The sequence below is a fragment of the Rhinatrema bivittatum genome, chromosome 4 (genome assembly GCF_901001135.1).
Source record: "Rhinatrema bivittatum chromosome 4, aRhiBiv1.1, whole genome shotgun sequence".
NCBI classification, from domain to species: Eukaryota; Metazoa; Chordata; class Amphibia; order Gymnophiona; family Rhinatrematidae; genus Rhinatrema; species Rhinatrema bivittatum.
Window position 1 is genome coordinate 328915372 of NC_042618.1, and position 18040 is coordinate 328933411.

The 18040-nt window shown below is 47.7% G+C and overlaps 2 protein-coding genes across 13 annotated transcripts in view; one reads left to right on the forward strand and one right to left on the reverse strand.

Moving 5' to 3' along the window:
• The window catches only part of HEXD (hexosaminidase D), a 146636-nt gene extending 129600 nt beyond the window's left edge, over positions 1 to 17036 (reverse strand). The window contains exons 1-5 of one of the 11 annotated variants that reach the window (XM_029600361.1): positions 16561 to 16596; positions 16158 to 16250; positions 13877 to 14015; positions 12409 to 12518; positions 2015 to 2102 (exon numbers count right to left, since the gene is read on the reverse strand). In XM_029600361.1, coding sequence (XP_029456221.1) covers positions 2015 to 2102; positions 12409 to 12518; positions 13877 to 13960 — 282 coding nt within the window. In that variant the 5' untranslated portion in view covers positions 13961 to 14015; positions 16158 to 16250; positions 16561 to 16596. The other 10 variants (XM_029600359.1, XM_029600368.1, XM_029600365.1 and 7 more) reach the window with 10 other exon arrangements.
• Positions 16700 to 18040, forward strand: part of OGFOD3 (2-oxoglutarate and iron dependent oxygenase domain containing 3) — a 294571-nt gene continuing 293230 nt past the window's right edge. Inside the window, exon 1 of one of the 2 annotated variants that reach the window (XM_029600371.1) lies at positions 16700 to 16923. In XM_029600371.1, coding sequence (XP_029456231.1) covers positions 16829 to 16923 — 95 coding nt within the window. In that variant the 5' untranslated portion in view covers positions 16700 to 16828. The remainder of the gene's footprint in view (positions 16924 to 18040) is intronic. The other variant, XM_029600370.1, reaches the window with a different exon arrangement.

Genomic DNA, 18040 nt, shown 5'->3' on the forward strand with positions numbered 1-18040 from the left:
CGTGTGCTCTTACTATGGGCAGGAGCCTCTTGTTATCAGTAGCAGAGAATAAGAACAAGTTAGTTTCATTTTCTCAGGAATGATGTCATCTGTGCTGGCTAATTCTCTGGTAAGTTTAGTTATCATAGTGCTACCGTGTTTCCCCGAAAATAAGACCTAGTAGAGGTTTTGCTGAATTGCTAAATATAAGACCTCCCCCGAAAGTAAGACCTAGCAAAGTTTTTATTTGGGAGCATGCCCGCACAGAACACCAGAGCATGCAGCTGTGATTTTTTTACCCTGCAGGATTCACAGTTAGTTGTCATCACAAACCAGCATAACCAGACAACTATTCAGAATATAATAAATGTTCATTTTTTTGTTCAACAATATATGTGAATTCTTCTTCATGGAAAAATAAGACATCCCCTGAAAATAAGGCCCAGTGCATCTTTGGTAGCAAAAATTAATATAAGACACCGTCTTATTTTCAGGGAAACAGGGTAGTGACACGTGAGCAGGACATATGCAATTCACTATTATTACAACCCCCTGAAACGTACACCGAACAGAGACTGAGGCGGCTTAAATGCGTGGGAACTGTGCCACACGCGCGGCAGGCCCTGCTGCAAACCATCACCATGTGGCAGGACAGAGTACCTCCGTCGAGCACAAACACTGCTGCAAAAACGCTCCCAACGAGAGAAAGACCACCCGATAGAGCCCTAAAATCTTACTGCTCAGCTCCAGCTGCTTCTTCTTTCTCTTTGTTTTTTTTGTATATAACTTTAATAAACACCTCTCTCCTAAAGCTGAGGGGAGCTGTCCAGCTCAGCCCAGCCTGAAATGAGTCCAAAAGCAGCTGTCCAGAGCTTAAGCGGCCTCGTAAAGGGGAGGGATCTGGACCACCAGATTTACACCCCATGAATCACACTGGAGTGAGCGTACAAAAAGGTCACCGACCTCCAGCTCATCCACCTCAACCAAACAGGGAAGGGTTCCCCCTCTGGGAACCCTCCCCTGGGAGGAAGGATCTTAAGAAAAAGGAAAAAGGAAAGAAATGGGCAAACTACAGAACTGCAGGTGTATGCATCTGCTGGAGACAGAGAAATAGTAAGGAACTGCAGGAGCACCAGGGATTATAAAGCAGTGTCAGTTAAACTTTCTCTGTCTCTATCTGCTGGCAGGGATGCATAAACCCAGGAGTCCAGACTGATCCGGGTACGTACAGGGAATCTCTCTTTATTTTTGAGATTCTTTAAGTTGCCTCCTCTAGTATTTGTGAAATCCTAGGAGCCTCCATGACTGGAACAGTGTCTTAGATTACCTTATATTCAGCAAGATCTGACTGGTACACTGTGTATAGTGCCATTACAGCAAATATTAACAAATCAAAACCTACTCCATGTGAGGCAATCTTTGACACTGTTCCAGTTGGTCCCAGGGGATGTGGGGAATTAAACAGGAACAGCTAAAAGAGTTAAAAATAAAATTAAAAAAATAAGGACTTAAGAAGAAAACATGCAGGGTGGTACAGCTTTATTATAAACCATGCATACAATCTCCCAGGAAAGTTCAAAGCACTTTTAGAGCAATGGTTGAGCTGCCCAAAGCCAATTAGGTGGTCATTTACAGGACAGAAATACTGCTAGAGGACAAATGTTGCAGGATATTATGGTATGCAAACAGAGCATGACAAGAAACAAATGTAGGGAATAACCCTCTACTTAAACATTATCTGTCTTCATCTGCTGCCAGATTCCCTTCGCTATAACTACTTAAACATTCTCTATAACTACTTAAACATCTCTATTCTCTACTTAAACATTATCTGTCTTCATCTGCTGCCAGATTCCCTTTTTGATCCCTATTTTCACCTACTCGTTTCATGTCAAACGCTTGCATGCGTATGTTTTTTGTTACATTGTAAACCAATGTGATATCACCGATGAATGTCTGTATATAAAAACCAATAAATAAATAAATAAATATAACCTACTGTTGCCAAAGGTTTTTCACAAAAATGAATACTTACCTCCAAGTGTCCAAAGGTTTGAACTAGAGGAATAACTTCTAAACTGTGTAGTTTTGCCAGTTTCAAGATTTCTTTAATCTCAGATGGGCTGGATGGAAAAGCATAAAACATGTAATAAAATATGACTGCTGGGGGACAAAGGTAGAAAAAAACCAGCAGAGTATGGTGGAAATAAAGGGACTGCTCCCAAAGTCTCAAGCATCAGAACAAAAGGAAAATTAGTTCTTACCTGTTAATTTTCATTCCTGTAGTACCACGGATCAGTCCAGACCATGGGTTGAGCCTCCTTTCCAGCAGGTGGAGACAGACCAAAACTGAAAGGGTATCCTATATGAGGACAGAGCCTACCCTGCAGCCCTTCAGTATAACCATTGTCAAAGCAGAAAACAACAAAACAAGAATAGGATCAAGCAAGTAACCAAAAAGCTCAATTGAGCAACTCTAGAACAATGTAAAAAAACATGGTATGCCTAACCGCTCTTGCATAAACTTGGCGCTTGAGCAACCAAGGCTTCCGGTGTAATTGCTCAGTATTCTTGCAAAAAATGGAGTATCAATATCTGCGAATCTGCAAGAAACAAGCTTCGAGAGGACAGAAAAGAAAGACAAACAGGGAAGGGCGTCTGGACTGATCCGTGGTACTACAGGAACGAAAATTAACAGGTAAGAACTAATTTTCCTTTCCCTGTATGTACCCGGATCAGTCCAGACCGTGGGATGGACCAAAGCTTCCCTATCCCGGGTGGGACCGAGACAGTCCCGCTCGAAGCACTTGCCACCCAAAAGAACCAAAAACCGGTGCTTGCACATCCAAACGGAAGTGCCAAGCAAAAGTATGCAGTGACGTCCAGGTGGCCGGCCCTTCAAATCTCTTGCAGAGAAACCGATTGACTCTCCGCCCAGGAAGTAGCTTGAGAACGTAGCGAATGAGCCTTGAGGCTCTCCGGAACCGCCCGACCTTGGCAGAGATAGGCCGAGGAAATGGCCTCCTTCAACCACCGAGCAATAGTGGTCTTAGAAGCAGGTTTGCCCCGATTGGGACCACTCCAGAGGACAAAAAGGTGGTCCGAGACCCGAAAATCATTGGTGACCTGAAGATACCGGAGTAGAACTCGTTTGACATCCAGTTTACGAAGATCGCCTCCAGCGGTACCTGCAATCTCCTCTGGGGAGACAACCTTCGGCAAGAAGGAAGGCACTGTCTTGAGGGAAACACCTGAATCGGAGAAGCGCAAAAAAGGTTCCCGACAGGACAATGCTTGGATCTCGGAAACCCGCCAAGTGGAGGAGATAGAAACAAGGAAAACTGTCTTGAGCGTGAGGTCCTTTACCGTAGTCCGATGGAGTGGTTTGAACGGGGCAGCATAGAGGGCCCGGAGGACCAGATTAAGAGTCCACGACGGACAAATAATGTGAGCGGGCGGACGCAGGTGTTTGACTCCCTTCAGGAACCGAACCACGACCGGGTGGCCCGCTAGGGGATGACCCTTGACCTGTCCAAGGAGAGAGCCGAGAGCAGAAACTTGCACGCACAGGGAACTGAAGGAAAGGCCCTTGGAGAGACCCTTCTGTAGAAAAGAAAGAACCAACGAGACCGGGGCGGAGCGTGCCGAAACACCCGACTCCTCACAAACAGTCTCAAAGACCTTCCAAACGTGCACGTAAGCTAGAGAAGTCGACTGCTTTCGGGCTCGCAGCAAGGTGAAGATAACCTCCTCCTTATAGCCCTTACGCCTCAGGCATCGCCATTCAAAAGCTAGGCCGCTATACAAAAGCGATCAGCCTGGTCGAAAAATACGGGCCTCTGCCGAAGTAGACGAGGAAGATGGCCTTAGCAGAGAGGTCCATCTGTCGCCAGGTTGAAGAGATCCGCGAACCATGGTCTGCGAGGCCATTCGGGTGCTAACAGAACCACGGGCCCTCGGAGGAGTTCTATTCTCCTGAGAACCTTTCCCACCAGAGGCCACGGGGGGAACATGTACAGAAGGACGTCTGTGGGCCAAGGGAGAGCCAGAGCATCCACGCCCTCCGAGCTGTGCTCCCTCCAGCGGCTGAAGAACCGATTGGCCTTGGCATTGCACAAGGTCACCATGAGGTCCAGGTGGGGGGGACGGACCCCACCTGTCGACAATCAGATCCATGGCTTCTTCCGAGAGTTCCCACTCTACCGGATCGAGCGACTGACGACTGAGAAAATCGGCCTGAACATTCTCCTTGCAGCGATGTGGGAGGCCGCCAAGCAATCCAGATGTCGTTCCGCCCAGGCGAAGAGACGACTGGCTTCTAAGGCCACCAGGCGACTGCAAGTGCTCCCCTGATGGTTGATGTAAGCCACGGTGGTGGAGTTGTCGGAAAGAACCCTCACCGCTTTGCCGTGTTTCAGGGGCAGAAACTCCTGCAGATCCAGACGCACCGCCCGGGCCTCCAACCGATTGAAGTGCCAACGAGTCTGAACCAGAGACTAGATCCCTTGAGTGGACTGGGACAGGCAGACCGCACTCCAGCCTGAGAGACTGGCGTCCGTGGTTACTATCGTCCACTGTGGAGATTGAAGGGGCATTCCCCAGAGAAGATGAGGAAGCGAAAGCCACCACTGCAAGGCGGCGATGGTAGAGTCCAAAAGAGGGAGGACTATGTGAAACTGTTCTGACACCGGCTGCCAACTGGATAGCAAAGCTTTCTGTAACGGTCGCATATGAGCAAAAGCCCAGGGAACTAGGTCGATGGTGGAAGCCATGGACCCTAAGACTTGCAGGTAGTCCCAGGCCGTTGGAAGAGGCAGCAAAAGCAGATTCCGAACCTGGTCGATCAACTTGAGGGCCCATGCACGAGGCAAGAATACCTTGCCGACTCGAGTGTCGAAGTGGGCTTCCAGGAACTCTAACACCTGGGAGGGCTGAAGCTTGCTCTTGGAAAAATTCACTGTCCAACCGAGAGACGCAAGAAGAGCTAATACCCGATCCACCGCCTGTCTGCAAAGAGCCTCCGACTTGGCCCGTACAAGCCAGTCGTCCAGATAGGGGTGGACTAGGACTCTTTCCGGTGAAGGGCCGCCGCCACCACCACCACCACCATGACCTTGGTGAAGGTGCGTGATGCGGTCGCGAGGCCAAAAGGCAGCTCCCGAAACTGGAAATCCCAATTGAGGATGTGGAAACGAAGATACTTCTGGTAATTGCGGTGAATTGGAATATGGAAGTACGCCTCTGCCAAATCGAGCGAGGTGAGGAACTCTCTGGGGCAAACCGCAGCGATGACCGCTCGCAAGGTTTCCATGTGAAAATGTGGGACCTTGAGGGCCCGGTTGACCCTCTTGAGGTCTAAGATTGGCCGAAAAGCCCTGTCTTTCTTGGGAACCACGAAGTAAATAGAATACTGGCCTGCGCCAAGCTCCGCTTTCAGAACCGGGACAACTGCGCCCAAAGTCAGTAGTCTGGCGAGGGTTAGCTCTACCGCTTCCTGCTTGGCACGACCACATGGGGAGAATACAAAGAGATCCGGTAGGTCGCGAACAAGTTTGAAAGTGTAACCGTCTCGGACAATGTCGAGGACCCACTGGTCCGACGTAATTTTGACCCATTCCTCGAAGAACAGGGAGAGGTGACCGCCCAGAAAGGGGACCGAGGAATGGGTCGACAACTTCATTGTGTGGCAGGCTTTGGGGTGGGGCGCTGGGACTCGCCCTTGCGAAAGGAGTGATGCCCATGAAAGGGCTGAGACCAAGACTAAGACTGAGAAGAATAACCCCTAGAGGAGCCACCTCGTCCACGGGGCGTATACCTCCTCTGTCCCCGGAAGCGAGGACAGGAGGGTGTAAAGGAACGCGATTGTTTCGGACGGTCCTCCGGAAGCTTAAGAACCTTATTTTCCCCCAAGGAGTCAATAAGCTTCTCAAGGTCCTCTCCAAAAAGCAACTTACCTTTGAAAGGCAACGTGCCTAGCTGGGCCTTGGAGGACGGGTCGGCCGACCAATTGCGCAGCCAGATGAGCCATCTAGTGGATACCGCCGAGACCATCGCCTTCGCCTGGACGCGGAGGAGGTCGTAGAGTGCATCAGCCCCATATGCGATGACGGCTTCCAGACGTTCAGCCTGCTCCGCCTCTGCAGACGGGAGGTCCTGGGTGCCGAGTAATTGTTGAACCCACCTGAGGCCTGCCCGCTGCATGAAACTGCTGCAGATAGTCGCTCGGACCTCCAGAGCCAAGACTTCAAAAATACGTTTCAGATGGGCCTCGAGCTTACGATCCCGTCCGTCCTTCAGAGCCGTCGATCCCACCACAGGGATAGTGGTGTGCTTGGTGACCGCAGAGACCGAGGAGTCCACAGTGGGGATTTTCAACATATCTAAGCATTCCTCTGGGAGGGGGTAGAGCTTATCCATAGCCCGCCCCACCCGGAGTCCCGCTTCGGGAGCCTCCCATTCACGCAAGAGCAGCAACTTGTGCATAGGATGAAAAGGAAAAGCGCTTGCCGGGGCCCTGAGTCCCGCCAGGACCGGGTCCATATTCGTGGGCAAGGAGGCTGTAAGGGAATCCGCAGGGGGCTCCTCCAGCCCCAATTCCTGGAGGACAAGAGGAATGAGTGGCTCCAACTCCTCACGCTGAAACATGCGGAGAACCCTAGGATCGTCCCCCTCCAGGGGCGGGAGGGCGCTCGCTGAATCTAAAGTGGGATCGGGATCTGGAATAACTGGGGCCACCGGGGGGTCAGGCGCGACGAGGGCTGCCCACACGCTAGGCAGGCTGCTGGCCGCGGCATCCTCAGCGAAGAGGAGCCGTGCGCTGAAGAAAAAAGTTAAAAATAAAAATGATTGGCAGTCCGCCGGCAGGAGTGGAGGCAGGGGAGTGAAGCCTGCATGCTCCTGTCTGTCTGGCTGCCGGTTCGAATCCCAGGTAAGACAAAAAAGTAAGCCTTCTTATTATTTTATTTTTTACTTTAAACTCAAAACTAAGCACAACAATGGAGCACTATGCTCCCTAGGCAGCCAGGGGGGGGGGGGGGGCGAAGAGAGCGAATGGACCATCAGCCTCGGTCCCCACACCTGGAAGCAATCACGGACTCAGGCTATGCTCCGCACAAGGGGCGGAGCCCCCGAGTCCGGCAAGAGCCAGGAGACGGGACCGTCTCCTGCACAGAATAAATTTTAAAGTCTTCTATTTTTTTTTATTTGTATAGAAAGAAAATCCCTAAGGAATAAGTACTTGCTTGATCCAAGAGATAAAAGAAGGCTGACTAGCCTAAATCAGGAGACCGAAGGGTGAGCTGATCCACCTGCTGGAGACAGACAAATACTGAAGGGCTGCAGGGTAGGCTCAACCCATGGTCTGGACTGATCCGGGTACGTACAGGGAATTGGGAATAAAAGAAAAATTGGTTCTTACCTGCTAATTTTCATTCCTGGAATTCTACAGATCAGTCCAAACTCCTGGGTTTTGCCTCCCTGCCAGCAGATGGAGACAGAAAACAAAGTTTCACAGATGCTGCCATACAACCTAGTGTGCCACCTGCAGTCCCTCAATATTGCCCTGTTCCCAAGACAAGATGATAATAAACAAACATTAAACTAAGAAGCCATACCTGTCAACACGAACAGACTTCCTAATCGGGAGGTGCTCTGGGCTGATCTGGGATATTCCAGGAACAAATATTAGCAGGTAAGAACCAATTTTCCTTTCCTGTTCATACCCCAGATCAGTCCAGACTCCTGGGATGTACCCAAGCTCCCCTAAACAGGATGGGATCTTGATAGTCCCACTCGTAGAACACACTCACTAAAGTCCATGGAATCCAGAACCCGGACATCCAACTGATAATGCCTGGCAAAAGCATGCAACGACTTCCAATTACCCGTCTGACAAATCTCCTGCAGAGACACTTGTTGACACTTGGACCAGGAGGTCGCCTGAGAGTGAATCGAGTGAGCCCTCAGTCCCCTCTGGCACTGGCTGAGGGGCTGAACTAATAGCTTCCTTCAGCCAACGTGCAATGGTGGCCTTAGATACCTTACACCCCTTCTTCGAAGCACTCCAAAGCACAAAGAGGTGATCTGACATCTGGAAACCATTAGTAACCTTGAGGTACCTCAATAGTGTGTGCCATATGTTCAACAGCCGAAGCTCCTTCATATGAGGCATGGATAAATCCAAATTCAGAAAGCCTGGAAGCTCCACTGATTGACTAAGATGGAATGCAGAAACCACCTTCAGAAGAAACAAGGGTACCATATGCAACAAGACCCCAGTCTCCGAAATCTGGAAAAAGGGATCTCTACATGACAATGCCTGAAGTTCCGAAATCCTTCTGGCCAAATAAATTGCCACTAGAAAACTACCTTCAGGATTAAATCCTTTATGGTTGCCCTCTTCACAGGTTCAAATGCTGCACACAACCCCCTCAGCACCAAATTGAAATTCCAAGAGGGACATATCTTTTGCACCAGGGGACACAAATGTTTTGTGCCCCGAAGAAAGCAAATCACATCTGGATGGGCAGCCAGGGCTACTCCATGCACTTTATCTCAAAGACAGCTCAACGCTGCTACCTGTATCCGAAGGAAAAAGGCTAGTGCTTTAACCAACCCTCTCTGTAGAAAGGTCAAAATATGTGAAACTGAAGCACGAGTAGGATGCACTCCCTGAGCGGAACACCAGGACTCGAAACCTTCCAAATCCTCACGTAGGACAAGGAAGAGGATGGTTTCTGGCCTACAGTAAAGAATAACCCTTTGGCAATCGGGTTGTACACTCCAGTGTCTCTAGTTGCCTTCCTGCGTTCCAGTGTCTTTGCTCCTGTGTCTCCTGTTCCAGTTCCTTTGTTCCAGCGTCACCTGCTCCTTCGTCTCTCCATTCCTGGTAGTACCCTTCAGACTGATCTCACGGTACTGACCTCTGCTTGAACTCCGACTACTCTTGACTGCCGCCTGGAACTTGACCTCTGCCTGTGACCTGACTACTCTTGATCGCCGCCTGGAACTTGACCTTTGCCAGACCACGCCCGGACTGACCTCTGTTTCCGACCCTGCTTTGGCTGACCATTCTGGACTGATACTCTGGCCTTGATCCTCGCTATACACTTGGACACTCCTTCTGGCCTCCTGCGACCTCTGGACTTCCCTGTTTGCACACCGACCATGCACCCTTGTTCGTGGTGGGCACTCCCTTGAACTTTCTCTCTAGGAGACCCTGCAAGGCAGCCCGGGTAACCAAGGGCTCAACCTGAGGGAACCCCGGGTTGCTATTGGCGAAGCTCCAGCTAGCCTCTGCCTCCTCCTGTGCTCTGCCTCCTGGTGGCAGGTGCTCTCTGGGTCCGACCGGATGGCCGTACCAATCCTGCATCAGGCCAAGGGTCCACCTCCAGCGCAACCGGAACTGCCATCTGTTTGGCATAGGGAACACAAGGGGAGACCATGTAAACTTCCTTTACTGGTTGAGCAAATTCTAATGCCTAGCCATCTCTTATCACACAAGACCCACTGGTCTGTTAAAATTCTGGTCCACTCCTCATAAAAAAAAGAAAGAGCCAAATGACCTCCGACTGCTGGAACAGAAGAGTAGACCAGTTTTACCTTATTGTGAGAACGTGGTCCCCTGGTTTTTTGGGGTTTTTTTTTACCAGAATTGTCTCGGGATGACTTCCGCCCCCACCCCAAAAGGACTGCCCCTAGGACTGTGCTTTGCCCAAGCCTTGTCTCTGAGAGCCTAAAGAACCCCTATTCTGCTGAAATTTCTTATTATCCTGAAATCACGAACGGGCAGGAAAGGACCTCTTGCCCCCTTTCGGCTTTTCTTCTAGCAGCTTAATTCCTTTGGACTCTCACAGATGTTTTACCAGATTCTCTAAGACCTCTCCAAACAAGAGCTTGCTCTTAAATGGCAGAGCTCCCAGCTAAGACTTGGACCACACATCAGCCAACCAATTTCTCAACCAAAGTAGTCGCCTGGCCGACACAGACGACATCATAATCTTAGAAGACTTTTGATTAGATGATATAAGGCATCAGCAACATATGCTACTACCATTTCCAGATGCTCAGCCTGTTTTGTTGCAGTTACTGATGCAGATGCCTTTGCCTGCGAGTGTTGGACCCAACGTAAGCATGCTCTCTGCACACTGCCTAACACCGAGACCTCAAAAATCTTTTAAAGGTGCACTTTCAACTTGCAGTCCTGCACATCTTTCATCGCAGTGGACCATGCCACCAGAATGGTGGTCTTCTTAGTTACTGCCTATGAAGAAGCATCTACCTTTGGAAGCACCAAAAGCTTGAGTGTCTCTTCTGGCAGTGGGTAAAGCTTAGCCATTGCTTTGCCAACCTTTAGACTGGTCTCGGGGTATCCCACTCCCTGAGCACCAATTTCTTCATTGACTTATGAAAAGGAAACACTTTTGCCAGACCCCTCAATCCATCCATGACAGGGTCCACCCTTCCTGGTTGGAATTCTCTTGCTCTTGCTTTAATGCCCAACCCCTTAAGGCCATGTGAAATCAAGGGCCACAGCTCCTCCTTGCAAAAAAAAAATAAAAAAGAAAAAACTGCACCACCTTAGGGTCTTCCCCTTAGGCTTCCGGCTTCTGATGCATCCACAGTACATCCTGCTCCAACAGAATCATCCGCAAAAGTATTAGAAACCTCCAATTAGTCCATCTACCTCCTGGGACTACTTGGAAGAGCTGAAATCCGAAGACTTCTTCAGACTCTTGTGGACCCACTTTTCCTTGAAAGTGTGAGTGTCTTTACAGGCTGCGACCCATTCTTAGGCCATCTGTAAGGCCGAGAGTTAATCTCCCCCGCTGTCTTCTTTGCCAGATATGCCTTGTGCATTAGGAGCACAAAATTTGTAGAGAAGGTGGGAGACCCATTAGAATCTTCATCCAGTGTCCCTACCTCCGTTGCAGAGGCACCCTGCCCCTCCTTGGTCCCAGAAACTGTAAGAGATAAAGGAAGAGGGAAGTCCCCTGCCTTCCCAGGCGTCACTGCTGCTGCGTTTGAGGCTAAGATGGCTGCCATTCCTGCACTGATAGGAAAGGCCTCAGTGGCAGCTTTTGATGATCTCAGAATGTGCCTGGCCTAAGCGCCAAAATTATGCTCACCCAAGCTGCTTTCCCCCCCTGGAGAGGCAACACACGCACAAACCAGACTGAGAAAGGCGCCCCCGCAACTCTGCACAGAAGTGGCAGTTTTTGCAATGCGCCATTGCAGCCATGTCGCGCCTCGAAATGCACGCTGATCTGATTACCTTTGCCTTGGGACCCTCAGGCCAAAAGGATGTGACTGGCTCTGCAATCAGGGAAAGACCATGCTTGCGATCGGGCCCACTGCTACTCCTAGTATGCTTGGCAACCACGTGAGCAACAAAGAAAAAATTGTTTTAAACTTTAATAGCTGCAAACAAAGGAAAAGTTTACTTCCCTTTGCCAGCCGGGTTGAGAAAATGCAGAGCTGCCACAGGGAATCCAAAAGTCATTCCTGCAGGGTGAGGGAACTGGACCACCAGCTGAACAGCCCCATGGAGCCTAAGATCCAGCCTCTCTCAAGGGTCACCAACCCCCTGCTGGAATCTTTTTCCTTTCTCATTCTTTTTTTTTTCCCCCCAGACTGCAGGTTTTACACCTCTACCATCTGTTGGAGACAGAGAAATACTGAGGGACTGCAGGTGACTCACTAAGTTATATGGTAGCGTCAGTGAAACTTTTTTTTCTCTGTCTCTGTCTGCTGGCAGGAAGGCAAAACCCAGGAGTCTGGTCTGAACTGGGATATGAACAGGAAACTAGAGATTCTTTTTGATTTATTTTTTCTGCTGAGGTGCAGAAAAATTGTACAGGTTAACCTTTTATTCATTTTAGATATCCAGTCTCTCAAATCAACATAAAATTACCTGAGGTAAAAAAAAATCATCCACTAATTAGAAACCTAGACTCTTTACTGGATGCATAGAAAAGCCTCCTAAAATGGGTGGTGTGGCCAAAATTGATACTGGAATTTGAAAATGTTTGGGACAAAAGCAGAGGATACTTAGTTGTGAGAAGGCAAGTGTAAAGCCAGACAGCAAGTAGGATTTGTGGTGATGGTAATTTTCTTTTAAAAAAAGGTACCAGATTGGGGTCAGTGGTGGTCCCTACCTTCCACTTTTTCCCACTGGGGAAAAGGACGCAAGTTCAAAAAGGTTTCAGGTTGGAGACAAAAAGTTCCAGTCAGCGACCTGACAGAAAATCACCACTGGTCTGTGGTACTGCAAGGCCAATGGACAGATTAGCAGGGCCTTGCGGTCTTTACCGCCTGTCACAGTTTTTGTATATAACTCCCTATTAGTCCTCTTCTTCTTAACAACTATAACTATGTACATCTGGGTGTCCAGTAAACATATTCTAGCACTTTCTGTATCTATGACAATACCTGTAAGCATATTGGGTTCTCAGCCCCTTGAGCTCCCCCTCATAAGGGAACATATCTTCATACTCAATGAGAAGGCCATTAGCACCAAGGGAATGAAATAAAGGAAAGACCTGCAAGTAAAAAAGACAATTACTTAGGTGATACTGCAGCTCTGATTTTTTTTTTTTTTTTATGAACATCATCCTGTGTAGGAAACAATCAGCTTAATAACAGCAAGAAAATGCTTTATACATACTATTAATGAATTTGCTAAAAGATGACCTCCATTTTTCTTAATGAAATTCGTATCAGAATAGTTTTGTACATTCTTTCAATGTGAAAAATGATGTTCCGCTAGCAAATAACTAACAAGCCTAACTCATTTTACCCACAGCTCATTATGAGGTCTTTCATTACGACTAAGAGGGTCTTGTGCAGAGCAATGTAAGTTTTCAGTTAGATGACATTTTTCTCATGGTTTGGAACTACTCAGAATATATAACGTTTTGTCTATTTTTTAAAGAAATAAACAAAAGATGAATGGTTTAAATCATCCTACTATCAGGGTGACTATATAGATCCATGTCTGAGTTTGGGTGGGGGGGGAAGAGAACAAGCTTGGTCGATCTTGTTTTTTCCCCCATTGCATGCAGGGAGACATAGTTCTGTTTTTGCAGGGCCTACATTGTGAAACACAGTCCTTGCTAATCTCAGGTCTGTCATAAATTCTTTAAAAAACACTTTTCTTTAATCAGGTATTTGGAGCAGTTGGTTAAGCAGTAAAGGCTCACTTCTTTGCTAAATGCAATAGATGATCATATTGTTTGTGCATCTATTTTTTTAAATTATATTTTATTGGTGGAAGCGAGTAAGAAATACATTGTATTATTACTATTCTTTTTCCTGAGGAAACTCAATAGAAACATATATATAGAAACATAGAAATGACGGCAGAAGACCAAACGGCCCATCCAGTCTGCCCAGCAAGCTTCACACATTTTTTTTCTCATACTTATCTGTTTCTCTTAGTTCTTTGGTTCTATTTCCCTTCCACCCCCACCATTAATGTAGAGAGCAGTGATGGAGCTGCATCCAAGTGAAATATCAAGCTTGATTAGTTAGGGGTAGTAGGGGAAAAAGCAAAACTATATCTCTCTGCATGCAATGGGGTAAAATTTCCTAGACATGGAGCTACATAATCACTGTCCCTATTATATATGAATTTAACAAATCAAACTATGGTAGCAGAGTCAAGGTAAGATTTATAATTTAAACAAGTTCATTCGCTCCACAAAGACACAAGCATTCTTCTCTTTAATATTTACTTTTCATATCCAATAGTTTTTAATTCATGCCAGATGTACACAAGCAGATACCAAATACATTTGCAAACAAGACATTTTTGTTATCTTTATTGGCTCAGCAGCTGACCCTGTACATAGAATTAAAAAAAATACAACTGATTATATGATAAAGTGTTGTTCCTTACCTCTGCAAGGTATGAGACCTTAGGTGGAGCCCCTTTAAGGTCCAAGTGCACTAGCTTCAGTCCAAACACTGAACTACTTGTCATTTCTGTTTCTTGTGCATTCACTACAGCAGATGTTTTCTGACAAATCTGGTTTTACCTAACAGTGATAAGCAGATTTATTTCAAACATTTAAATTACATAATCAGCAGTGCACTTCCATTCAGGCAATCACTATGGACTGAGGACAGTTTGATGGGAAACGCTGGGTTTGTCTGTGGATCTGGGAAATATTTTCAAACGTGGCAATGCAAAGTAGTAATTTGCACCTTGCATAAGTTAAGCAGGTTATTTTTTGAAGTTATTTATGATAATTGGTTCTGCAAATGATTCACTTTGGGGGGGGGGGGGTGTTGTCTCTCCTCACTGCTTCAGGCTTGTGTATGAAAACAAAGACTTATGAAATCACAACAGGTTTGGACAGAAGATGCATCTCTCAACCTTCTGTTACTGAGAAGTCTGTGACTTTTGGCAAGTCATGGGATTAGTACCTATGTTTAAGAAAGAGATATCACTGAAGTCTAATCAGACATGGGCAACAATTTCTTTTAAAATCCAAATCTCTTTGAATTAAGGGTGTTCGAATGGTCATAATCCAGACCTTCAAGAACACAGGGATTATTGAGAACCTTGAATCCTTTTGCATTCCCTAGGATGGGCAAAAATCCCTCTTGCCTGGCTAGCAAGGAGAGGAATCTGCCAGGTCAAGCACACAGGACCAGATTTAGGAATAGGGAAGATAGGCATGAGGATACTAAATTCTGAAGGGACTCTTCCTTCCTCAATCTTCCAGAGGTCCCCTCAATCCGTTCCTGCCTAAGTGCATTGTAATTTTAAATCTGGCCCTGCATGCAGGGCTGGCTTTTGAGTAGAACGAGTAGGATCATCATATGTGCAACAAGGGGCACCACTGACCTGGGGTCACTAACAACAATGTTCCCTGTGATGCATGCATGTGCAGCTATGCATGTTGCACCTCAGGCCATGCAAACCCAGACCTGGTACCAGCAGGAGAGAAAGAGCAACAAGGAGCCTGTGCTGCCACTACCACTTCACATCATGTTCAAACTTCACAAGCTGTGTATTAATCTTGTGCAACTCACGATCAGCATATAGGAAGTGCCAGCCTGTGAGTTTTGAACATGCTTACAAAGCTGGTACAGTTATTTTGCTCCAGGAGAAACAAGCAAGTGCGGTAGTAGCAGCAGGTGGGGGGAGATGCTAGGAAGGAGGCAAAGGCAGGCGGGAGATGTTAGGGAGGGGGATTAAGATAAAGGGTAAGATACTGGGGAGTTTAAGAGGCAGGGGAGAGGATGTTAGGTGAGGGGGAAAGAGACAGGAGAGAGGGTGCGGGGGTGTAAGAGCCAGCAGAGAGGATGCTTGGGGAGGGGGTTAAGAAGTAAGGGGTAGATGCTAGAGGCAGATGCTGGGAAAGGGACCCTCATCCTCACTGCTCATTTGTAGAGAAAACTTGCATGTACTCCTGCTCTCTGCTAATCCACACCAAGGACTGGGGGTGAGGGGTAGCCAATAGCCATTAACAATTTCTTCACAGGGCACCATTTTCTCTAGAGCTGGCCCTGCCTGCCAGGTTGTAAGGTTAAACATCCACTGAAGCACTCTGCACTTCCACAACCTATGCAGAGATCTCTGGATTTAAACCTAGAACCTTTTTTTGGCTTCAAACTAGGGACTCTACCGCTGAGTTAAAGGGGGAACCCCCACCTTCCAATCTACAGCCTGCTTTGTAACCCTCCCCATAGGCATGAACCTGATGGAGGGACCTTTGTTTTCAGTTTTTATTTTTCCAGAAATGTATCAGTGTTTATTACAAGAACAAAAACAGGAGATATTAAAATAGAAAGAAATAACCATTATTTTTGTTCTTGTTGTAATACTGATAAAGTCATGGGAAAAATAAAAACAAAAAACTGTGTGTGTGTGTGTATAGAGAGAGAAGAAAAGTTCATAAGGCAAATTATAATGACTGAAGCGTTCCTATATACACTCTGTATTGAAAAATAAAAACATGGAACACTTATGTACTGAATAGTACAACGATATCTACACAAAGATTTAGTCTGAATAGTTTTATATTAAAAAAAAAGTACAAAAGAGATATCATACAATTCCAAATATATCTTTGTACAATTCGGTACATTAAGTGATCCACAAATATTTAAAATGGTGGCGCTAGAAAGCCTCAATTCACTATCAAGTAGGGCACAGTAGAAGACCCGACCCTGCTAGAGGTTTTCCAGGAAGTTTGCTGGGAATCTGTCGATTTTGCTGCACACCTCAAACGCAGTCTTGGGTGTTGGAAATGCAAGAAACCCTGCATAAGGCAGAATACACAAAGCAAAACATAAACGTCAAGGAGTCAAACAACAAAGCTGGGACCTGATGCGCACAAGGGAGATATAGCAAACAAACAAGCAAAAAACGTGAGGAAACATTATAAGACTGTAACTGCTTAGCAGTTTGAGCCGTCCCACTTTTTATTATGAGCTGGAGAACAACAAGCATACAGAAGAAAGCACCGACAAGGGTACTGAAGACTTGCAAGTAAGGAAGCAGTCAGTAAAACTGAGGCAGTGTCCCGAATTCTCGCCCCGTAAACTTGATAGTGAGGAGGCCACACTCACAACCTCATCCACCCTGCACTTCTGCTCTCGAGTGCTCGAGCCTTGGAGGAAGGGGGGAGGGGGAAGGAAGGAGGCCGATCTTACTCTAACTCCCTCGTCCATCTGCACTTCTGTCTTCGATTACTCGAGCCTGGCTGTAGTGGAGGAGGCGGGGCGAGGGGGCGGCCCACTGCCCGAACTCCACGCCGGTTTCGTGGCCCTCCCCTCTCCCGTTCTCGTCCCGCCCCTCTTCGGTACCCACCGGCGAGCTGTCAGCTGCGCCCGCAAGATGCCTCCGCAAAGACGGAGCGGCGCCAGGGCAGCGGCTGAGGCGGACAGGCCGCGCATATGCAGCGGTGGCTTGCGGGAGAAGCGGAGCGTCAGGTACTGCTGCTACTAGGAGCCCAGCACCTGTTCTCGGCCTTTTGGTCTCTCCTCTCTCTGTTTTGCGGCAGCCCTCGGGTCCTGATGTTTTCTGCTGCGCTGATCTGACAGGCTCAGTCTGTTCTGGCTATGCCCCACTGAATCTATGGATTTGTAGTCCCCGTGGCTGTTACCTGGAGAAATCGAAACTACAAGTCCATACATGCAGTGGGGGAAAACCAGAAATGGATTTGTCTGTCGGTGGTGACGTAGGTCAGGTGGCAGAACTAGCCTAGCCTAGTCCAAACTAGCCCTCAGCCCTTTCCCTCCACCTGCTGCTGTATTCTATGTGGTTCATGCCTATAAGTATTAGAATTACACAGAAATAAAAGGATAACTATGTATAGTTATATCTTTTTATTGGACTAACAATACATTTCTGGACTAGCTGTTGAAAACGAATATTCTTCTTTAGGTCAGAATTAAAATTGAATATAGAGTACTCTGGCTGCCATAAGTGAATCATAAAAAACATTCCAGTGATAGGATGATGGGCGGGGGGACTGGGATTTGAAGGGTGATCAGAAAGTGACAAGTAGTATAATTTTATGGCTCATAATGTGGTAGGAAACATTGGTCACTGAGTTCTTTTTTGCCGGTCCAAACTGTCTGATCATGTTAACTTCTAAAGTTTTAGTGCCTGAGTTGTTTTACATTTTCCTGTGATTATCCTGACCATAAGAGAAGGCGAGCCGGGCTTGTCCGGGCGCGCCGCCCGTAACGCAGGATCGAGCCCGGCAGGCAGCGAGGATAGGCGGGCTGAGGAGGGGGGGGGGGGAGAGAGCGAGCGGGGCACCAATGGGAGGCAGCAAATTCGAATGCCGCCTCGCCATTGGTGGAGAGATAGGAGAGATAGGACTGCCTGCTCTCTACTCTTGCCCCCCACTCTACCTATCTCTCCACCAATGGCGAGGCGGCATTCGAATTTGCTGCCTCCCATTGGTGCCCCGCTCGCTCTCTGCCCCCCCCCTCCTCAGCCCGCCTATCCTCGCTGCCTGCCGGGCTCGATCCTGCGTTACGGGCGGCGCGCCCGGACAAGCCCGGCTCGCCTCTTATGGTTCAGTGTTTGTGCTTCCTG